The sequence below is a fragment of the Diceros bicornis genome, chromosome 21 (genome assembly GCF_020826845.1).
Source record: "Diceros bicornis minor isolate mBicDic1 chromosome 21, mDicBic1.mat.cur, whole genome shotgun sequence".
Taxonomy (NCBI): Eukaryota; Metazoa; Chordata; class Mammalia; order Perissodactyla; family Rhinocerotidae; genus Diceros; species Diceros bicornis.
In genome coordinates this window covers 16,874,845-16,898,064 of record NC_080760.1, presented here as the reverse complement: position 1 = coordinate 16,898,064, position 23,220 = coordinate 16,874,845, and the positions used below count along the sequence as shown (strand labels likewise).

The window sequence follows — 23,220 nt, the reverse complement described above, 5'->3', positions numbered from 1 at the left end:
TGGTTGTTAGTATATCAGTTGTTTACCCTCCTGATCATGTGGCTGACTGGGGGCTGGGGCTCGCTGCTGCTGCACAGCATCACAAGAGAGTATCCTACCACATATCCCTAGCCTGGAAAGAGATCAAAATTCAAAATTCAAAGTACAGTTCCTACTGAATGTGTATCACTTTCACACCAACATAAAGTTGAAAAGTCGTAAGTCAAATCATCGTAAGTTGGGAACCATCTGTATAACCACAGTGTAGCTATAACCTTCATAAATTTACATTGATACAATACTTTTATTTAATCTACTATCCATATTCTAGTCTTGTCAATTGATCTAATAACGTTCTTTATAGCATTTTTCACCCTCCAGTACAGGATCCAGTGTGGGGTGGTCAGAGACTATATTTAGTTTTCATATATGCTTAGCCTCCTGTAATCTAGAACCATGCTGTCTAATGTGGCTATTTAAATTAAAATTGATTAAAATTAAATAAAATTAAGAATTCAGTTCCTCAGTTGCACTGGCCATACTTCAAGTGCTCAATAGGCATAGCAACTTCTGACTAGTATATCGTAAGGTACAGATATAGAACATTTTCATCATCACAAAGTGTTCTATTCAATAGCCTTTCTTTGTGTTTCAAGACATTAACATTTTTTCATAATACAGTTCCTCCAACTTGTTTTTAGTTTTATTGAGATACAATTGACAAAAAACAAACTGCACATATTTAAGATGAACAATTTGATGAGTTTTGACATATGTATGCTTCCATGAAACCATGACCTCAATCAAGATAATGAACTTATGAATTACTCTCGAAGTTTCCTCATGCCCCTTTCTAGTTCATTCTTCCCCACTCCCTCTGGCCACAAATAACCATTAATCTTCTATCTGTCAAGATACATTACTTTGCATTTTCTAGAATTTTATAAAAATGGAATCATATAGAATGTATCCTTTTTGGTCTGGCTTCTTTCATTCATCATAATTATTTTGATTCATCCACATTCGTGTGTATGTCAATAGTTTATTCCTTTTTATTGTGGAGTAGTATTTCATTACATGGATATACCACAATTTGTTTACCCATTCACCTGATGGTGGGATTTGAGTTGTTTCCAGTTTTGGGCTATCACAAATAAAGCAGCTATGAACGTTCATGTACAAGTCTTCGTGTACACATATACTTTTATTTTTCTTGAGTAAACATCTAGGAGTAGAATGACTGGATCATGGGTAGATGTATGCTTAACTTCTTCAACATTCCTGCCAGCAGTCGACAGGAGTTCCAGCTGTTCTACATCCTCACCAACACTTAGTAATTTCAGCGGTTCTGTTAGGTGTGTAGTAGTTGTCTCATTGTGGTTTTATTTTGCATTTCTCTAATGACTAACGCTGTTGAATATATTTTCATATGCTTCTTTTCCATCTATATTTTCTTTGGTGAAGTGTCTGTTCAAATCTTTTGCCCATTTTTGTTGGGTCGTTTGTCTCATTATTAAGTTTTAAGAGTTCTTTATATAGTCTAAATACAAATTCTTTGTTGGCTATCTATCTTGCAAATATTTTTTTCCTGTCTGTGGCTTACCTTTCCATTTTAGTAATAGCACCTTTTGAAGAACTAAAGTTTTAATTTTGATGAAGTTCAATTTATTCATTTTTTTATTTTTATAGTTTGTGCTTTTTGTGTCCTATTTAAAACAAAGGTGTTTTAACCCAGGGTCACAAAAATATTCTCCTATGTTTTCTTCTAGGATTTTTATAGTTTTCACTGTTACATTTAACTTTAAAATCCATTTCAAGTTAATTTTTATATGTGATATGAGGTAAGGGTCAAGTTTCTTTTTTTCTTTTTTTTTTTTTTTTTTTTTGGCATATGCAATCCAATTGTTGCAGCACCATTTGTTGAAGACATCATCCTTTCTCCCATGAATTGCCTTGATACCTTTGTTGAAAATCATTCCACCATATATATGTGGGTCTATTTCTTGACTCTGTTCTGTTCCATTGATCCAAATGTCTATCTTTACCCCAATACCACACTATCTTGATTACTGTTGCTTCATAATTAGTCTTAAAAATCAGGTAATTAGTCTTAAAAATCAGGTACTAAGTCCTCCAACTTTGTTCATCTTTTTCAAAATTTATTTGACTATTTTAGTCCTTTGCATTTTCATACGTTTTAGAATCAGCTTGTCAATTTCTACAAAAAAGCATACGAGAATAATGATAGATATTGCTTTGATCTATAGACTAATTTGGAAATGACAGACATCTTAACAATATTGAGTCTTCTAATCCATGAACATGATATATCTATTCAGTTGAGTCTTCTTTAATTTCCCTCAGCAATGTTTTGTAGCTTTCAGCGTACAAGTCTTTCCATCTTTTGTCAAATTTATCCCTAGGTATTACATATTTTTGATGCTATTGTAAATGCTATTTTTTAATTTTAATTTTTGATTTTCTATTGAAAATATATAAAAACAGTTGTTTTTGTATATTGACTTTGTATTGTGCAATCTTGCTAAACTCACTTAATAGTTCTAGTAGCTTTTTTGTAGATTCCATTGGATTTTCTACATAGACGATCATGTAGTCTGATGATAACGATGGTTTTAATTCTTCCTTTCCAATCTAGATTCCATTTCTTTCTTGCTTATCACATGGCTAGAACCTTTAGTTCAATGCTAAGTAGAAGTGGTGAGAGTGGGTATCCTGTTTTGTTCTTAATCTTATAAGGAAAGCATTTACTCTTTCATCATTAAGTATGATGTTAGCTGATGGTTTTTCATTGATGCAGTTTATCAGGTTGAGGCAGTTCCTTTCATTCCTAGTTTGCTGAGATTTTTTTTTTAATTATAAATGAATGTCGGATGTTGTCCAAGGCTCTTTCTGTATCTATTAAGATGCATCATATGGTTTTTGCTTTTTAGTACGTTAATAGAGTGAATTAAGTTTTGATCTAGTTATGAATGTTAAATCAACCTTGAATTCCTGGGATAAATCCCACATGGTCATGATGTATTATCCTTTTTAGATATTGTGGGATTTGATTGCTAAAAATATTTAAGTAATTTTTGCATGTATTTCATGAGAGACATTTGTGTGTAGTTCTCTTTTCCTGTAATGTCTTTTTCTGGTTTTGGTGTCAGGGTAATGGCTGGCCTTATAGAATAAGTTGAAAAATGTTCCTTCCTCTTCAATTTTCTGGAAGAATTTGTGTAAAACTGGTATTAGTTCTTCCTTAAATGTCTGGTAGAATTCACCAGTTAAGCCAACTAGGCCTGGAGTTTTCTTTGTGGGAAGGTTTATAAGTACAAGTTCAATTTTTTTTAACAGATTGAGGCCTATTCAGATGATTTATTTCTTCTTGAGTTAACTTCATTAGTTTCTCTCTTTCAAGGAATTTGTCTATTTACTCTAAGCTGCTGAAGTTATTGGCATAACTTCATTCATTATTTATTTATTTTTCCCCCAAAGCCCCAGTAGATAGTTGTATGTCATAGCTGCACATCCTTCTAGTTGCTGTATGTGGGACGCGGCCTCAGCATGGCCGGAGAAGCGGTGCGTCGGTGCGCGCCCGGGGTTCCGAACCCGGGCCGCCAGCAGCAGAGCGCGCGCACTTAACCGCTAAGCCACGGGGCTGGCCCCAACTTCATTCATTATTTTCCCTTAGTATCCTTTCAATATTTGTAGGATCTGTAATGATGCCCACTCTCTCATTCCTGATGTTGGTAATTTGTGTTTTCTCTTTTTTTTTCCTCTGATCAGTCTGGCTAGAGGTTTATCAGTTTTATTGATCTCAAAAATCCACCCCTTGGTTTTACCAGTTTTCTCTATTGGTTTTCTGTTTTCTATTTCTTTTATTTCCACTCAGATATTGATTATTCCCTTTCTCTTGAGTGTCTAATAATTATATTAAAATGTGTTAACTTTACTGTTCATTCATTCATACATTCATTCTATATTCTCTGAACATCTACAATGAGCCAGGCACTGGGATCAGCAGTGGGTAAAAAGGTACAGTCCTTTGCCTCATGGAGCTTATAGCAGTCACTTCTAATCTCTTATATTGGAGCCGATTGTTCATTAATCAAATAACATCAACAAATATACATTTACATAATTTTATGAAGAAAAAGTAATTAAAGACAAGATAATAAAGCAATGAGAAAAAATTTTCTCCTAGCAAGTTAGCAAAAATTTAAAATATCACCTCCTTAATACACTTACGGAAGATAATTTTGCAATATACATCAAAAACCTTAAAAATGTAAACAGCCTTTGACTCAATAAATTTCTTTTTATGTTTTATTCCTAAGAAAATGATCAGGAATGCAAAGATTTATGCACAAGGATGTTTATCACAATACAATTTGACCAGCCAAGAAAAAAGCTGTTGAACAAACTGTGATATCTACATATGATCAAATATTACACAGACATAAAATGTTTTTGATAAAGTTTAAATGACATGTGAAAATGCTCATGATTTAATGTTATACTGTATGAACTCAACTCTCTAAAAATATATCCATATGCATTAAAAAAAGCCTGGAGAAAAATGTAGCAAATCAGTATTAACAATGGTTATCTCTGGGTGGTGAGATTACAGATCATTTCATTTTATACAATTTCATTTCTATACGATCCAGTTTTCTATAACGAGCATATATTACTTTTGTAATCAGAAAAAATATTAAAAATAAATATACACATTCATAATTGTGAAACTAGTTGCCATGGAAAATGGCAGAAATAATATAGAAAAAAGAACAGTGTAGGAGGTGCCCAATAATTTGGAGAAGGAAATAATCAGGGAACATTGCTGGGCACAGTATATACAGCTTCAGATATCTATATCCAAAACACAAAATACAGCCAACAAATAAAGCCAGTTTGGGATCTCAGCATAGGAGAATGACCATGAGCTCACAGGTATCACCAGAATTTGGGCAGATAGGAAGTGAATGTATGCCTGTGGAGAGGGCAGGCTATACGCTCTATGGACCACAACACCTACATCACTGTCTCTCACTCTATTCTAGTCATACAGACTTCTGTGCTGTCCATCAACATTGCCAGGCCTCACAGTTCCTGCCTCAGGACCTTTGTACTGGTGCCGTGTTTCCTCTGCCTCAAAGGTCTCCCGCCTCCCTCACCTCCTTCAAGTCTTTGATCAAATGTCACTTTCTCATTGAGACCTGTATTCTTTTTTTGTTTTTTTTATGAGGAAGATTTGCCCTGAGCTAACATCTGTGCCAGTCTTCCTCTATTTTGTATGTGGGTCACCACCACACATGGCTGACGAGTGGTGTAGGTGCGTGCCCAGGATCCAAACCCGTGAACTCAGCCACTGAAGCAGAGCACGCCAAAATTAACCACTAGGCCACAGGACTGGCCCAAGACCTGTATTCTTCTCTTACCCTGCTCCAGTAGAATGTAAGCTTGATAGGGACAGAGGTCTTTTGGTCTGTTTTATTTACTGCTGCATGCCCAGTGTCTCCAATAGTATCTGGCACACAGTAGGTGCTCAACAAATATGTGTTGAATGAATAAGTGACTATTGGTATTACTCTTAATGGAGAGTTTTGTGAGCGTTTGGATGTGTAAACATCGCTCAACAAGAACCAACAAGGGGTCCCTAAAAATCGAAGACAGCTCTCATACCCTCCTCGAGGCTTCTTTCCACCAGGCTGTTTACAAACCTCCCTCCGGGACAATCTCAGTTCAGCAATCAGCATCCTCTGGGTACAGACATTCAGCCAATTACAAACCCAACCAATTATTCTTTCATCCGCCACACATTTCTCTATCTGCTCCATGGGGCACAGGGCTCTCATCAGCAAATTGGCCGAATGCCTATTAAAGTCTAGATAGTTGCTACCGCATTTTCCATGCCTAGCTAGTCACCAAATGAAATAAAGTTAGTCTGATATGACTCATTCTTAGTGACCAAGCAAATGCGAGAGGCTCAATTTGTTCTGTTGGTCTCAAAGTGCAAGGAAGTAGATATCAACTCAGTTTAAGGAGTCACTTTCTAAGAGTCAGAGCTGTACAAAGTAGGATGCACTGCACGGAGTACAGTGAGTGTCTTGTCAGTGGGGGTATTCAAGTGCAGGGTGAGGACATTGTAGGATGGGTGGTTGGGCTAGAACTAGGTTGAACTTCAAGGCCCCTTCCAACTGAGAGTCTTTGATTCATGCACACAGGCCTCACAAAAGTAAGTGGCATACTGCAGGCTGCAGAAAGACAGCGGGGCTCAGCAGGTTAACAATGAGCTGGCCAGGAAACCCAAAGACTGATGCATTCTAGTTCTGCTATTGCTGATTCAGTATAAAATTATTTCTTTTTTCTATGTTTCTTACACAAGTACAAATACTCATTTAGTACTCTACTCTGTGCAAAGCATTCCTATTTGAAAAATAAGAATGGAAACGTCAACCAAGTTATCAATGGAGTCTGAAAAATAGTGAGCATAATCATCTCAAAGTCAGTAAATAATAAATAGCAACATGCAAAATACCATGTCCACAGTTGCCTTTACTCATCATTACAGGTATCAGATGATAAAACACTAGATGTGAAACCCACAGTCTTCTTGATACCAAAGACACGAATCCCCGTCCAGTAGACTGAAGTGCTCTATCCCACACAAAGACCGTGAACAGCTGGGAGTCTCATGCGTGGCTGAGAAGTAGTGATTTCAAATTAGACCTCAAAGAAGTCTTGCCACTATATGATCCAGCAATTCTTCTTCTAAATATATACCCAAAAGAATTGAAAGCAGGGACTTGGACACATACTTGTACACTCATGTTCATAGCAGCATTATGCACAATAGCCAAAAGGGGGAAGCAACCCAAGTGTCCATTGACAGATGACTGGATAAATAAAATGTGGTATATACATACAACGGAATATTATTCAGCCTTAAAAAGGAAGGAAATTCTGACACATGCTACAAGATGGATAAACCTTGAAGACTATGCTAAGTGAAATAAGCCAGTCACAAAGGATAAATATTATATGATACCACTTACAGGAGGTTCCTAGAGTAGTCAAGTTCATGGAGACAGAGAGTAGAATGGTGGTTGCCAGGAGCTAGGGGGAGGAGGAGGCAATGGGGATTTGTTATTTAATGGGGACAGAGCTTCAGTTTGGGGAGATGAAAAAGTTCTGGAGCTGGATGGGGGTGTTGAGGGCACAACAACATGAATGTACTTAACGCCACTGAATTGTACATGTAGAAATGGTTACAGTGGTAACCATTTTATATTACGCATATTTTAGCACAATAAAAAAAGTCTAGCCAATGTTTTGCAAATTGATGGTACCTGCCTGTTTCTACCCTTCTACCCTCTGGAAGATATTCAGATAGATTTAGATGGGTTGCTTTAGGGTAAGGAATTGATATAAAAAGTGGTGCTTTTTTGAACACTACTTATGTATTTTAAATTATATTATTTGTTCAGGAACATAAAGTCTATTATGTACATCTTGGCTTAATCATAAATTAAGCATGCTTGGTTTATTACATTGACTAGTCTACCTTTTTTAGACAATAATTGCACAGTTACAAATTGGATTAGCTTTCAAATACACTTTTGGTTAAAAATAGATGCTGAAATTTAAGGAACTGAGTATCTTTTATTTTATTTCATTTTTGCAAGTTTATGAGAAGTGGAAAAAATTTTTTTTTAAATCTCTCAACCTCACAGCAGCAGCCAGGCTGACTTGGCTGGAAGTGATGTGATGCCTCATTAATCACTAACAGGATGCCTGCCTTGATTCTGAGCTTCTGCCTCCCTCCCGTGTTCTGTCCTTTTAACTGGTCCCTATTTCCCAGTCCTTGCTCTTGTCCCTGCCACAGATCTGGAGCACTTCCCACTGTCTCAGTTCTTACAACTGGGCTTTTTGCCTCATTTCCTCCTTGCATAGCTTTCTAAGTACTCCCAGTGTCTCCTTCTCTTGCCAGTCTCTCCCCAGATCTGGCTCCCTGCCCCACCCCCAAGCACAGTAGGAAGGGGGCCCTTCTTCTAGGGGACACATCTCCCTGATGCTGCCTGCCCAGACCCCTCTGATTGCCAGCACTCTCCTCTGCCCACGCATTGGGGCGGCCCACTTCTGGACTCTGACAGGGTCCAGACACAGCTAAACTGCTGGGCTCTGTGCCTCGATGGTGAGACCTCACAGCTGGACCAGTCCATCCCCTGACTCCTAGCCAGACCTCCTCTCCCAGTCCCCTTGCACTGCAGCATCTACTTCCAGAGTCTCTTTGCCTGTACCATCTTGAGGCTTGTAATTCTCCACATCCCAAGAGATTCGGGGACAGGAGACACGCTGAGCTACAGTACAGAGGTGATGGCGAGGCTCTGGGAACTAGGACTGTGAGGAGAAATCTGGTGACCCCAGCCAGGGAAGTTCTGCAGAGGGAGAAAGGAGACTGGATGGGATATGTATTTTCCTCCAAGACTCAACCTGGGGAGGCAGCAGCACCCCCACCTGTTCTAGTCCTGCTAGCCTCCTCCTTCCCTTAACTCCTGCCGTGGGTCTTGTCTGCATCACGCTGTGGGCCCACTGTGGTCATTTAACACCTTGCATGGTGACTGAGCTGCTCTGTGTGGCTTGTGTCCCCCACTGCTTCCACTGGAAGCCTGGGGCCAAGTCTTGAATTTTTTACGCACTACTAAACTTAGCTCAGACATGTGGTATATGCTCAATAAAGACCAATTTAAAGTCTTTGAAGCCAGTGTCATCCCTTACAAGAATTTACTCCAGACTAGGCAATTTGCTAAACGGTTTATATGGCTTATCTCATTTAGTCTTCAAGACAACGCTGTGAAGTAGGCAGTATTATCACCCCTATTACAGTTGAGGAAACTGAGGCATAAATAACACGTCCAAGACCACCCAGTGAAGAAGCAGAGGAGCTGGATTTGAACTGAGGCCAAGGCCGCCCCTTGGCAGCACATGGCCTCCCCTTTGATGGGGAGAACTGACTCATCAGCTCAGCAGCCACAACTCCCCAGCCATCACCACAGCCCAGGCTGCTGGTTTATAGTTCAGAATATTCAGAAGGGAAGGGAGACTAGGAACAGAGTAGTCCATTCATTCATTCACTTATTCTCTCAATAAACAACTGCACAGTGTGTCGACATGAAGCTGTCTGGCTCAATATCTTGGCCCATCTTTCCTCCTCCTGGCTACCCCCATCTCATCCTCTTTGCCTGGTGAATGATGGCTCTGCCTTCAAGACTCAGCCAAGATATCTTCTCCTTCAGGAAGGACCTTCCCTTATTCACTGCTATTGGGACATGGTTAGGGCTCCAGAAATGTGTGTTTTTGACTTAATGTGCCCCTTACAATTCCATAATGCACCCCTGCCTCCAGCTCTGGTGTTTGTAAGCTGTGGATATTTAGGGATTGAAGAGTAAGTTTATGTTTCAGGAGGTTTTGGAGGATGCTTTTTAAGAAACTGTACAGGTGTATCCTGCTTTACATAACAGATGTATTTTAAAAAGGTTGTGGGTACACAAACTTTTTATGAATTAAAATCCTATTTTCTCATTGCTGTATGTTTCAGAGATGACATTCTAAATTGATATTAAACTTCACTTTTTAAAGATGCTGGGCCATAACACTTTAAGAACAAGCTTCTCTCAAGTGAACCTCTCTATAGGAGGAAATTAATCCATACACAATCCCTTAAGTGCTCTGACATACCTTTACATTTAAAAGAACGCTTTTGGAATCCTTTTACAAAACTAGTGATCACCTTTAGTTTATAAATTTTTATGGTCAGATTTTGGGAGCTCAAATTAATTCTGATTCGCAGGTGTATAGCCAAAATCAAATAGAACTAAATAGCTCAAACAAAAAACGATCGGTTCTCGGCAAACCGTCCTCCACCTACCCCTCCCCCACCCAGGAGTAACCACAGTCAACTCCTTTGGGCTCAGCGATTTCCCTGTACTTGCGTGGAGTCAGAGCTGAAGCCCACAAGCCACAAAGCTTCAACGAAATTATTTCTTAAGCCCTATTAATAGTGATGGAAGCAGCCAGGCTGAGCCAGCGGGAAGCGAGATGGCTTGACTGTCAGCATGCCCAGCAGATGCTGGAAGACCTCTCCCACACGTGGTCTCCGCTACAAGACACTGTCACCAAGTGTCCTGAAGGATGATGCTGAGCTAGAGCGGGCTACGGTCTTAGGACAAGTTCAGAAAGGCCTGACAAAGGAGGAACAGGGGCAGAAGGTATCAGACCCCCCCAGCACATAATCCTATGCTACTCTATGCTGGGGAGATTGCCGTGGCCCCAGTGCCCATAACGATAGCATAAAAAAAAAAAATTTTTTTTTTGCGTAACTTACTTGTGCATGTTTTTTCATCTGGGTTAAGAGCAAATCCTTTAGGGCACCGGCAAAAGTAGGAGCCGTCAGCATTTACACACTCATGTTCGCATCCATGGTTTTCTGAGGCACAGTAGTCCACAGCTGTAAAGATTAAAACACAGAGTTTAAGTAGAAACACAAACAGAGGTAAAGGAAATGGTAGAATGGAAGCACACTTATAACAAATATAAATAACGGTTAATATTGTTGCCCAAAAATAGAGTATGGATAAATAAATATGAATCCAGGGGCTCCCTCCCTCAAAAAAAAAATCATCAGTCTAGATCAGGCAGTTTATGTCAGAAGATAAACTAAAGAACATACGAACAATTGTATTTCAAAGTTAAAGAAATGCAAATAAAAATAATCACAAGACACACTTACACCTATTAAACTGCAAAAATAAAGACAAGATAGGGGACGGCCTGGTGGCGCGAGCGGTTAAGTGCACGTGCTCCGCTGCGGCGCCCAGGGGTTCCCCAGCCCGGACCCCGGGCAGGCACCGACGCACTGCTTGGCAAGCCATGCTGTGGCGGCGTCCCATATAAAGTGGAGGAAGATGGGCACGGATGTTAGCCCAGGGCCAGTCTTCCTCAGCAAAAAAAAGAGGAGGATTGGCAGATGTTAGCACAGGGCTGATCTCCTCACAAAAAAAATAAATAAATAAAGACAAGATAAAACCCAGTGGTGGCAAAGCAGCATGGAAACAGTCAGTTATTAACGGTGAGTGGCATTAGAAATTGACAAAAATCCTTTTGGAAGGACATTTGACAATGTTCACTCCGTAAATGTGACGCAAAGAAATAACTGAAAAAAGAGGAAAATGAACTATATGGAATAAGCTATTTACAGCAGTATTATTTACAGTGACAAGAAAATTCTAGAAAATAAGACGAACATTTACTAAGGGTAAACGGTCTAGTGATTTCTGAGAACGTTCACTGGCCTATTTCTGATTAATTCTACAAATATCTACTGAGCACCGACTCTGGGCCTGGCCCTACTTTAGGTGCTCAGGACACAGCAAGCAACAAAACAGATGACTCCAGTCCTCCAGGAGCTTCCTTTTGGATGGTGGTGGTGGCCAAAAACTTAAATAAATAAGTAAATAGCATCGTCTCTTAGAAGGTGGAGAGTGTTCTGGAGAAAAATAAAATGGTGAAAAGGAACAGAGGCTGTGGGGATGTGGGAAGGAGGGTGTGATGCAATAGAAGTGGTAGGAAAGCCTCCCGAGAAGGTGGCAGCTGGGCAGAGTCTTGACTGAGGCACAACGAGCCATGAGGATATCTAGGAGGGAGCATCCAGGCAAAAGGAACAGCAAGTGCAAACAGGAGATGGGAATATGCCCAGTGTGCTACAGGATCAGCGAGGAGGACAGGTGGCTGGAGCAGAGAGAAAGGTGGGAGCGGAGAATGGGTGCAGATCAGGAGGGACTGGGGGCCACTGCAAGGACTTGAGTTTTTACTCTGAGTGAGTAGGGAGTCATTGGAGGGTTCTGAACAAAGGCATCAAGAATAGACCATAGAGGGCAAATGCAACAGTAGAAAACCAGTTAGGAGGCTACCACAATAATCCCAGTGAGGAACGGTGGAGGCTTAAACCCGGATGGTGCTGGAAGGAGGGGAGGGGAGGGAAGTGGTATTCTGGGTGTTATGGGGTGAATTGTGTCCCCGCAAAAGGTATGTTGTAGTCCTAACCCCTGGTACCTGTGAATGTGACCCTATTTGGAAATAGGGTCTTTGCAGATATAATCAAGGTGAGATGAGGTCATTAGGCTGGGCCCTAATCCAATATGACTGGTGGCCTTTTAAGAAGAGGAGTATGCCACGTGAATACACAGACACACGGGGAGAAGACCATGTGAAGACAGAGATTGGAGAGACGCAGCTGCAAGCTGAGGAAGGGGCCAGGATCAACAGCCACCACCAGAAGCAAGGAAGGATTCTGTCCTACGAGTTTCAGAGGGAGCATGGCCCTGCCGGCACTTGATTTCAGACTTCTGGCCCCAGAACTATGAAGCAACAAATTTCTGTTGTTTTAAGTCACCTAGTTTGTGGTACTTCGTTATGGCAGCCCTAGGAAACTAATACACTGGGTATATGTTGAAGGTGTGGCCAATAGGATTCCTGTTGGATTAGAAATGAGGTGAGAGAAAAAGAGAGGGATTAAGGCTGACTCTGGGGATTTTGGTGTGAGCAGCTGGCAGGATGGAGCGGCTGTGAACTGAGATGGGGAAGGTGCGGGTGGAGCAGGTTTTGAGGGGGAAGATCACGCATTTTGGGCATTAGGCAGTCATTAACATTATAATTATGATAACACAATTGTAAATACGAAGACAAATAAAATTTAGTGAAAAAATAGATCTCAAAAATGTATATTTACAGTGGTTATATCCAGGTAAAATATGCTGTATAGCAAAGCCTGGAAATTACAAATAAAAATGCTTGTTGTGTTAAGGTGCTAGAATAATGAATGAATTTTTTTGCTTTAAAAAGTGTTTCCCCGGGGCAGCCTGGTGGTGTAGTGATTAAGTTCACGCACTCCACTTGGGCAGCCAGGGTTTGTGGGGTCGGATCCCAGGCACGGACATACACACTACTCATCAAGCCATGCTGTGGCAGCGTCCTGCATACAAAATAGAGGAAGACTCACACAGATGTTAGCTCAGGGACAATCTTCCTCAAGCAAAAAGAGGAGGATTGGCAAGAGATATTAGCTTAGAGCCAATCTTCCTCATAAAAAAAAAAGTTTCCCTCTATAATGTTTTAGGATATTTTAATATCAAAAGTTAGTAAAGGGCCGGCCCTGTGGCTTAGCGGTTAAGTGCGCGCGCTCCGCTGTTGGCGGCCCGGGGTTCGGATCCGGGGCGCACACCGGTGCACCGCTTCTCCGGCCATGCTGAGGCCTCGTCCCACATACAGCAACTAGAAGGATGTGCAGCTATGACATACAACTATCTAGTGGGTCTTTGGGGGAAAAAAATAAATAAATAAAAAATCAAAAAAAAAAAAAGTTAGTAAATAATAACAAAGAAATGGAATTTGCAAAATTAATACACATTGGGGCCGGCCCGGTGGTGCAAGCGGTTGGGTGTGTGTGTTCCGCTGCGGCCGCCCGGGGTTCACAGGTTCAGATTCCGGGCACGCACCAATGCACCACTTGGCAAGCCACGCTGTGGTGGCGTCCCATATAAAGTGGAGGAAGATGGGCACAGATGTTAGCCCAGGGCCAGTTTTCCTCAGCAAAAAAAGAGGAGGATTGGCAGATGTTAGCACAGGGCTGATCTTCCTCACAAAAAAAGAAAAAAAAATTAATACACATTTACAATTAAAAATCAAAACTATCCATTGGGAAGATAATGACATACTTAACATAGTGATCAAAAGATGCAAAGGGAAAAGCTAAAGATTTTTTAAGGGTAATAACCTGTGTTTTTTTTTCTTTTGCTCTTTGGCTTCATCAAGTTTTCGTCTAAAGTATCATTTTTGTAATGTCACCTCCCTAAAGAGTTCTAATAGCACCTAATATTTGTAGGTTTAATATACAAGTCATTGTGGTGGGAATAGGGCATTCGCATAGTCTCAGGATCTGAACATGATGGGACATTACCCAGTTGCTGGAGTTGAGTCACAACATAAACATTGAGCTAGCACCAAATCCTTCTAAAAGTTAATTTCTCATCTTTCAAGAACCAATGGATCATTGAACAAATAACTAGGGACCCTGAGGACACTGAGATCAAGGATACCAAGCCCTGGCACACGCCCCAGTCTGCATGTCACAGGAGTTGGCCATGCTGTGGCTCACAGTGGCCTGTGTTAGCAGTCGACACTCCCCACCTCCAACCTCCTCATGCTGGGCCTGCTCCGCCATCTCGAAAATCTCCCAACCCCCGATATGGCTGTGTGCCATCAGTCAGTCCTACTCCTGGCCATCCACTTCTTAGTATCCCCTCCAAAGAGAAGAGCTGCTAATCTGCCTTCCAAGCTCCAGGACATGAACAGTACCACAATGATGAGGGGGCAGGTCACTGTACCTAAAACACAGAAACTCAGACTCTACCTCTCTCTTAAACTTCCTTTTACACACCCCAGGGTATAAGCTCTGAACTCAGCCATCTCTGTCCCTCAGAGAGACACCTGAGTATGCTGGCCCCATATTAGACTAGGGAGAGGTTGGAGGCTTTGCTTAGGCCTAAAGCCTAAGCCACATACTCCAAACTCACCTTTTTCCAGAATGCTTTAGAATAGAGTATCCAATGTTGGATCAGGTGTTAATCAAGTTGTACAAAAGCTTTTTAAATTGACCTCCACTTAACCAACTCCTGATCAAGCAATGCTTTTCATTCCCTCTGAAAAGATGGGACCTCAAGCCCAGAGCATGCTAAATGTTCAAGGCTGTCAGAACACCTGTGCTTTAGAACATCTATGCACTTCTCTCATTGTCTGGGTTGTATGCTTGTAAGGCGGCCATGGTGGAACTGTGCTCTGGAACACCTGTGTACTTCTCCTATTCACTGATTGGATGCTTATAAAGCACTGGTTCTCAAAATGTGATCCATGAACTAGCTGCATCAACCATGCTTGAGAACTTGTTAGTAATACAAATTCTCGGGCCCCATTCCAGACCTACTGAATCAGAAACTCTGGGTGTGGAGCCCAGGAATACATGTTTTAACAAGCTATCCAGGTAATTCCAATGCCTGCTAAAATTTAAGAACTGCTATTAAAAAGAGTCAAAGTTGTTTTCGTTTCCAAACCTATATATGCCATCTGTACATGTTATTGTAATTAATTTAAATACTATAAAAAAACAATAAAATATAAGCACTAAAACAATTGAGTTTTTTAAAAATAAAAACTAAGTTGAAAGCTTTGGAAAGACTTAGTTAAGGCGATTTGCCAACCAAAATTGCTGTAGAACAAGGCATGGATGAAACGAGTGTCAAAACTTTGGGAAAATTTCATAAAAATTTACAAGGATTCTGCCCTTAGATTGCTTTACAGAAGTCTTCAAATTCTTGCTCCAATTTAAAGAAATGAAAACTGAAAATCATAGACAATACATTATGGGTATGGTGTACTCAAGAAAGATTTTTAAAAATCATATATTTTTTTCAAATGAACTTAAAATTAGTCATTTTTGAAAGCGCAGTTAAAAGTAATTTTTACTGGGGCCAGCCCAGTGGCGTAGCACGGGGTTACCTTGCCAGTTAAGTGCACGAGCTCTGCTTCGGCGGCCCAAGGGTCCTCAGGTTTGGATCCCAGGTGCGCACTGATGCACCGCTTGTCAAGCCATGCTGTGGCAGCATCCCATATAAAATAGAGGAAGATGGGCACGGATGTTAGCCCAGGGCCAATCTTCCTCGGCAAAGAGAGGAGGATTGGCATTGGGTATTAGGCTCAGGGTTGATCTTCCTCACCAAAAAAACAAAAAGTAATTTTTACTGAAAGTACATTTATGTGTTTTAAATAAAAATAAAATGGTTAAGATAGGTTTGGATATGTAGTTTGTTATGATTCCACTCTTTGCATGACATTTTCCATCGATCAGCCAACACAGGCCCAATCTCATGGGATAAGAGAGCTTATTCTGGACTTTGATTCCCATGCTGGTTTTGTTCTTTGTGTGCACAGTTCTCTGGGGAATTGGAGGGGAGAGAAGAGATTGGCAAGGCAGGATTCAGGCATTCCTGAGTCTCGAGACACTGGCCTGTAAAACCCCAGGGTGTCAAATCCCACCTTTATTTGAGGGCTGCCCACTGACTCGCTGCCAGGCTGCTGGTGACAGCATATGAGACCATCAGTACAGCATTAGATGTGGAGGAGCCCACTTCCAGTCACGTGAACTTAAAAGCTTTTTCAGGCCAGGAGAATTCCAGCCCATTCAACTCTGACATCCTTTGCCGCATGTTTTGGGTTCTTCGCATAACTTACTTGGTTGCAAAATTGTACTTGGAAAAAGAGAGGCCAAACTAAGGGGACAGACGTGCGGGGTGAGCTATGTGCGTCACTCAGAGATGCCTGTGTTCTCCAGTCCTCGTGTACTTCAACAAAATCCTTTCCTGGTCGTTTTGCCTGAAATTTCTACACTCTCCTTTACAGACAGAAAGAGTACTTCCCTGACTGTAGCTCTTCGGCCCTCCAGATCTCTGATTTGGAAACCAGTCTCTCCACGTTCAGTCTCTGCCTAACATGTGAGAAATCACTGAGGTGTCTCCAAGCATAAACGAAAGTTTGGTGCAAAGTAATAAAGCTTAAGATTGATGGTCTCTGATTTACAGTCTGGTCACATTCCAAGGCTTCTCAGCAGGGATCAGTCTGCAAGCGGATGGCATTAGTAGAAAGTGGATATTTTAAAGAGGAGCATTTGGGTTTTAAAGTTTGTTGATGACAGAGTAAGAAAAACCAAATTTGTCATTTAGAGAAATGGTAGAACCAATTTGCTTGCTGAGTATATATTAGCCTCACACATAGAGTCAGATTCACAAAACCTCTCCTCCCCAGGGCACAACTGTATTTTAAAACTCAAAGAAAGTATTTTATTGATTTTGACAATAACAGGGAAGTGTTCTTGGCTAAATTGTGTCTCCCCCACTCCAAATTCATATGTTGAAGTCCAAACCCCCAGTTGGTCAGAATGTGACTGTATTTGGAGATAGGACTTTTAAGGAGGTGATTAAGTTAAGATGAGGCCATCAGGGTAGGTCCTAATCCAATCTGACTGTTGTCCTCATAAGAAGAGGAGATTTGGATACAAAAAGAGGCACCAGGGATGTGCATGCCCCGAGGAAAGACCATGTGAAGACGGAGCAGGAGGGCGGCCACCTGCAAGTCAAGGAGAGAGGCCGCAGGAGAAACCAACCCTGCCCACACCTTGATTCCAGCCTCCGGAATTGTGAGAAAAGAAATTTCTGCTGTTTAAGCTACTCAGGGGGTCAGCCCCCTGGCGTAGTGGTTAAGTGCGCCTCCGCTGCTGGCGCCCCGGGTTCGGATCCCGGGCGCACACCGACGCACTGCTTCTCTGGTCATGCTGAGGCCGCGTCCCACATACAGCAACTAGAAGCTGTGACATACAACTATCTACTGGGGCTTTGGGGGGAAAATAAATAAATAAATAAAATTATTAAAAAAAAAAGATATCTTAGCGCTATTCATTTGTTTCACAGACATTTATTGAGCAATTACTATGTGTCAGGCATTGTGCTATACCCTGGATGGTAATGACAAGCAAATACCGAATGTAAGACCTCTTACAAGAAAGGCAAGCAAGAGAAGCCAAGCTTTTAGCAGTGATTATCCCCAGGAAGTGCAATTGAGGAGGAATGACGTTCAGGTTTTGATTTTATATACATCTGTACACTGACTTTTTTTTAATAAGCAAAAACTGATTTTGTAATTTAAAAACCAATCAAGGGGAAAAGATCTTAAAAAGAACATGAATGCTTGAGATTACAATCACTCAAGCTCAGTCAATGATTCAAGAAAAACATATTGCAAGTCTACTCTATAAAAGATGAAAAGTACAGTAAGTGGCTTTTGCCCCCAAAAGTTTACAATCTGCTTGGGCAGTTAAGATGCAAACAAGACCCAAGTTACCCCAAAAGACAAGGCAGTCAGTAAAAACCAGGTGAGCAAACACAATAGAAAACTGACCCTCAAAGACAGAGATAAATGGTCTTTGAAAAATGTACAGTTTTGGATAGAAATTAACACAGATTTAGTGGCAGCTGATGAATTACAAATGCAGGGCCTCAACTAAAGCAAAAGGAGGACCTTAGTTGGTAATCCACCCTTGATTACCTGACTATGGAAATAAATTCAGTACCATCTAGACTGAAATGAGCAGTTAGATGAGACTCTGGCATTTGAATTTAATGTTCCACTAACTCAGAGGTGTGGAAATATTGTCGAAAAATGTCCTGAGTCTGGCTAAGAAGTGAATTTTCATGCAGGTGAAGTCATAATTTTGGGATGAGTCAAAGTACTGGAACCACTGTTATGGAAGTGTTGAATCCGAAAACTCACTGCATCCACTCACCAGTCGCTGGACATGGTTAATCTACCAAATGTCTTTAAATGAATAGTTTGGCCTTGCTGTCCCCATTTTCTTACCACCCACTCCCTGTCTTGAAATCGGCCCTTTACCCCACCCCTCTTGATCATTATCAACGGCCTCCTGGTCATCTTTGTGTCCCTAATGCCGAGCAGAGTGCCTGGCAGAGAGTTTGGAAATATTTGCTGAGATGAATCAATGACTCAACTCATGGCTTTTTCTCTAAGTTTTATTCCCTTTGGCTTCCTTGGAGCGTGACATTCATATTGACCTGGACTAGAAATTCTCTTTCCCACCATATTCCATGACTCTTCTGATTCTCTTTCCTACCCACCCCACCCCGCTTAGGCTGTTCCTTCATGGATATTTTTCCTGCTTCCACTGCTCCCTCCTGCTCCCCCCATGTGGCTACCACCCAAGGCCCAGGGCTTCACTCTCTCTGCACTCCATATTTCATGACATCCAGGAAATGATAATAATATGTTGTAGTAATAATAATAATGATAATTGCCTAGTATGTAGTAGGAACTTTACTCATTATCTTATTTAATCCCACAAAACCCACTGATGTAGGTATTATTACTCTACATTATGGATGAGAAAACTTAGGTCAGAAAATTAAATGACTTACTCAAAGACACATGACTCACAAGTAGCAGAACTGGGATTTGGGCCCAGGTCTTACTGTATTGAAGGTCCAGATGCCTTCACAACAAATAAAAATCACATAAACAAACATTTAAAATGAAAAAATACATGGAAATTAAAATTTAGAAAGAAATGGACTATGCTGCTTGCTGACTGCATCATTGGTTCTAACCTCTCCCCATCATGTTAGTGCTGTTTTCTGCTCCCTCTTGACGTTTCCTTGTTGGTGTCCCACCTCAACTTCAAGCTCACTTTGTCTAAAACTACTCATTATCTTTTCTAAAAATCTGTGCCCATCATTCTTCCTTCACTGTTGCCATCACTCTCAGAGTCATGGAAGCTCAAACTCAGAAGTCACTTGTGACTTTTTCTTCTCCCCTTTATTTATAGCACTTTCTTTCATCCCTTACTCCTTCCCTCTCCATTCCTACAGTCACTACTCAAAGCCTGGCTCTTGTCACCTCTCACCTGAGGATTACCAGAGTCTCCTAACTGGTCTTTCCATCCCTCACCATCTTCCTCCTGGAATCCATCCTGCAATTTGCCACAAGATTAAGTTTCCTAAAATAAGGCTTTGCATTTGTCACTGCCAGTTAGAACCCTTCAGTGTCTCTTTTTCAGAGAGAAAGTCCAGACTCTTTAGTCTGATTTTCAAAACCCTGAACACTCTGGTTCCACCTGATATCTTCAACTTCATCTCTTACTTCACACCTGCAGGAATTCTCTGCTTCGACAGAGCGGATCTCCTCAACGGTTTAAGTCAGACTGGCTGGCCTTAACTAGGGTGATCCTATAATTTATCATCCAAACTGGAACCCCCATGAAAGTGAAAGGGAGTGCTACTGAGAACTGAGCCAACAGGCATAAACTGGGATTGTCCTGGTTTAACTGGGATTTATGGTTACCATATTCTTACCATTCCCTGCCCACCTACATACAGGCCACCCAGACCAGCTGGTAATGAAATTCTTCCAGGGTCTCAACCAGCCTTGACTCTCCTCTCAATTTCCTGCTCTCAGTCTGCCACCTGGAGTCTCTGTCTTTGACAAGCCCCTTCAGATTGATGTCCTCAGGTTAGGCGGTTCAGCTTTCAATTTGGCATTCTCTCTGCGACAGTCTCCCTGCTGTGCCAGCTCCCAGGAGCAAGGCCCTGCCAAGGCAGGCTCAGCCCTCAAGCTCTGAGAGCACTGCCACCTCCACACCATCACTGCCTTTCATGTCTCCCCTTGCCTTGGACATTTGTCCAATCGCTACTCTTTCTTCCTTGCCCAGATCTTCCCCATCCTAGCCGTTAGGATGTCCCTCTTCTCTGACCTTCTGTAGTCTCCATTATCTCCATCACTTGCTTTGCACTCAGCACAGCCTCATCAAGCAGCAATTGAGCTTTTAAGAATTTGTTCAGTCTCCCTGACCAAGGCGACTGGCAACAAAGATCCACCACCTCTTAATTATCTCACTCGCAGCCTCTACCTGGTCAGGCACTTGGTTGAGGAGGAGGATGATAGGAACACCTGATGGATGAGACCTGGGTCGCACATAGTCTCTCCCATTTTCCACTCTTCTGCTTGGGACGCTCCCCCCACCCCCCCCCCCGCCCCCCCGCCCCCCCGCCCCCAAGGAAAGGCAGACATCCTTACATGCTAATAGCAGCTGGAAGAGACACTCCCATCTCTAATGAACACAGCCCACAGTTCTAAAGAACAATTGCTCCCTGGTAACCACAGCACCTACTGTCATGCTTGCAGCTCTTCAATAAATACCAATCCCAGAACTTACAGCAAAACCCTTAGATACCCAAAGGTTCCCTACTACACAGGGACGACTAGGCAATTATTTTGCAACACTCAGAGAACTGGGTTACTCACTACCCTCCCGTTTCCCAAGGGCCAAGGTAGGTCTCCTGCCCCAGCCTCAACCCCTACTTCCCCTGCCCCATCTACTCCCTGTCACCCCCACAAGCTCCGGGCCCTCCCGGTGCCTTCCCTCACCCTCATCAACCAGACACCTCGGCCCTATTTCCTGATGCTCATCCACTGGCCTTACTCCCAGTGGCCTGATTTCCTTCTGACCCAACAGCACCCAAAATTTCCACCCATTTAACAACAGACAAGGGGAAAAAAATATATAAAACAAAGTAGATAGTATGACCTCATTTTGTTAAACATTAACAAAATGTTTTGAAGTAGATATTTATATGTGGAAAGGTCTGGCAGAAAACACAACAAACTATTAATAGTGATTTTCTCATCTAAGTCCCTCAATGAAAGTATATTACTGCATAATAAAAATTAATGAAGCAAAAATAACAACAGTTGGCATTTATACGTTGGCTTCTTTTTTGCCAGTGTTAGTGGACATGGTACCCTGCCACCCATCATGGTCACCATCGCAGATTAAGAAAAAAAACAAAACAAAACAACTCTAAGGCTTAGTAAACCAATTCCATTTGCAGACCTCTGATGAGGGCGGTTTTCATTCCCATCAGTGTATAAAAACAAACACACAAATCCATGATACTCTCATCACTCCCTGCAAAGAGCAGGCCACCACCAGCATGCTTTGTTCTGTTGCTTTTTCCTTCCACATTCCTAGCTAAGAATCAAGGTATGCTAGAAACTGTAAATTCTACGTGCAAAGGAATAATCATTCACTGTTTGAGGGACAATACAACAGGGCCGCCGAAAACAATGCGATATGGAAAAGAAAACGCAGGATTTAGAGTTAGTAAATGTAGGTTCCAGTCCTGATGTCACTCGAGTCCTTTTCCTTCCTTTCCTTCCAGATTTTCTACCTCATAAGTATCCAGTTCAGTTTATTGAACACCTACTGGGGCCGGCCCGATGGCGCAAGTGGTTAAGTGCACGCGCTCTGCTGCGGCAGCCAGGGGTTCGCCAGATCGGATCCCGGGCGCGCACCAACGCACTGCTTGGCAAGCCATGCTGTGGTGGCGTCCCATATAAAAGTGGAGGAAGAGGGGCACGGATGTTAGCCCAGGGCCAGACTTCCTCAGCAAAAAAAGAGGAGGATTGGCAGATGTTAGCACACGGCTGATCTCCTCACAAAAAAATAAATAAATAAAATAAAACTCAGCTCTTTAAAAAAAAAAAAAGAACACCTACTATTTGCCAGGCACTGTTTGTTGGTGGAAGGATGAATGAGACTGTGCGAGTTAAAAGGGCTTTGCAGACAAACTGGGACGTGCCACACATACACATTAGGGATGTGCAGGCCTGCTCTGCAGGTGCTGAGGAGAACCACTATCCATCACTGAAGAAATCAGATGCCACTCCTACTTCTCCTACTTCTCGCCAGGTCATGCAATGTGGAGTCGCCCAAGCGGGAAGCCACTCAACTGACTGCAAGCTAGTGCCTGCTGTTGCAAGCACTGCCCTCGAGACTTCTTACCTGGGCTTGTGTCTGAGGCTACTGTTTGTTTTCTCTGACCATCGTGTCTTATTACAACGGCTGGGCTCTTACACCTGGCGGTCACTTGGACCTGTCACTGAACTACAGATCCAATACTTAGGAGGAAGGCTGCCTATGTCTTTGAGGTGCTGCTCAGCAACCTTGCCCACCACCAAGTGAATTTCATGTATAACACATGAAATATATTGAAGTCAGGCCATCTCAAACATACCCTCCAAATTTGATGAAAATTCGCCCAGTCCTTTTCAAGGGAGGCAGTAACGACAATTATATTTACATAGATTATCATAAATATACCTTTCGCTGAGGACCCAGGATGAGAAAATGCTAACCTCAGCCACAAATGAAGTCTTTCAAGTTCAAATTCTGACTAACAACTAGGCCAGAGAACTGAGCAAGGTGTTGAAACTCAAAGGAAAGCAATTGGACACGTGGGGACCTCCTCCTCCCTCCTTACTGTTCTTAACTTGTCCTTCCTCATTAAGCAAGGCTGGGGGAAATACTCACCCACACACCTTCTCCCGTCCTCAGCCAGGATGTAGCCACTGTAGCACTGGCAGACGAAGGAGCCCAGCACATTCACACAGAGCTGCTCGCAGCCGTGGTCCTCCACCGCACACAGATCCTGGACTGAGGCAGAGTCACACCATTAGAACACAGTTCTGAAGGACGTGACCCTCAGCACAGGGCCACGCAACAAG

At 42.1% G+C, this 23,220-nt stretch overlaps 1 protein-coding gene across 2 annotated transcripts in view; it reads right to left on the bottom strand.

Annotated features, from left to right (window-relative positions):
* MATN2 (matrilin 2) overlaps positions 1–23,220 on the bottom strand; it is a 125,171-nt gene that overhangs the window by 40,116 nt on the left and 61,835 nt on the right. For both annotated transcript variants that reach the window (XM_058564683.1, XM_058564684.1), the window contains exons 4-5: positions 23,027–23,149; positions 10,370–10,492 (exon numbers count right to left, since the gene is read on the bottom strand). In XM_058564683.1, the coding sequence (XP_058420666.1) occupies positions 10,370–10,492; positions 23,027–23,149 (246 nt within the window). The remainder of the gene's footprint in view (positions 1–10,369; positions 10,493–23,026; positions 23,150–23,220) is intronic.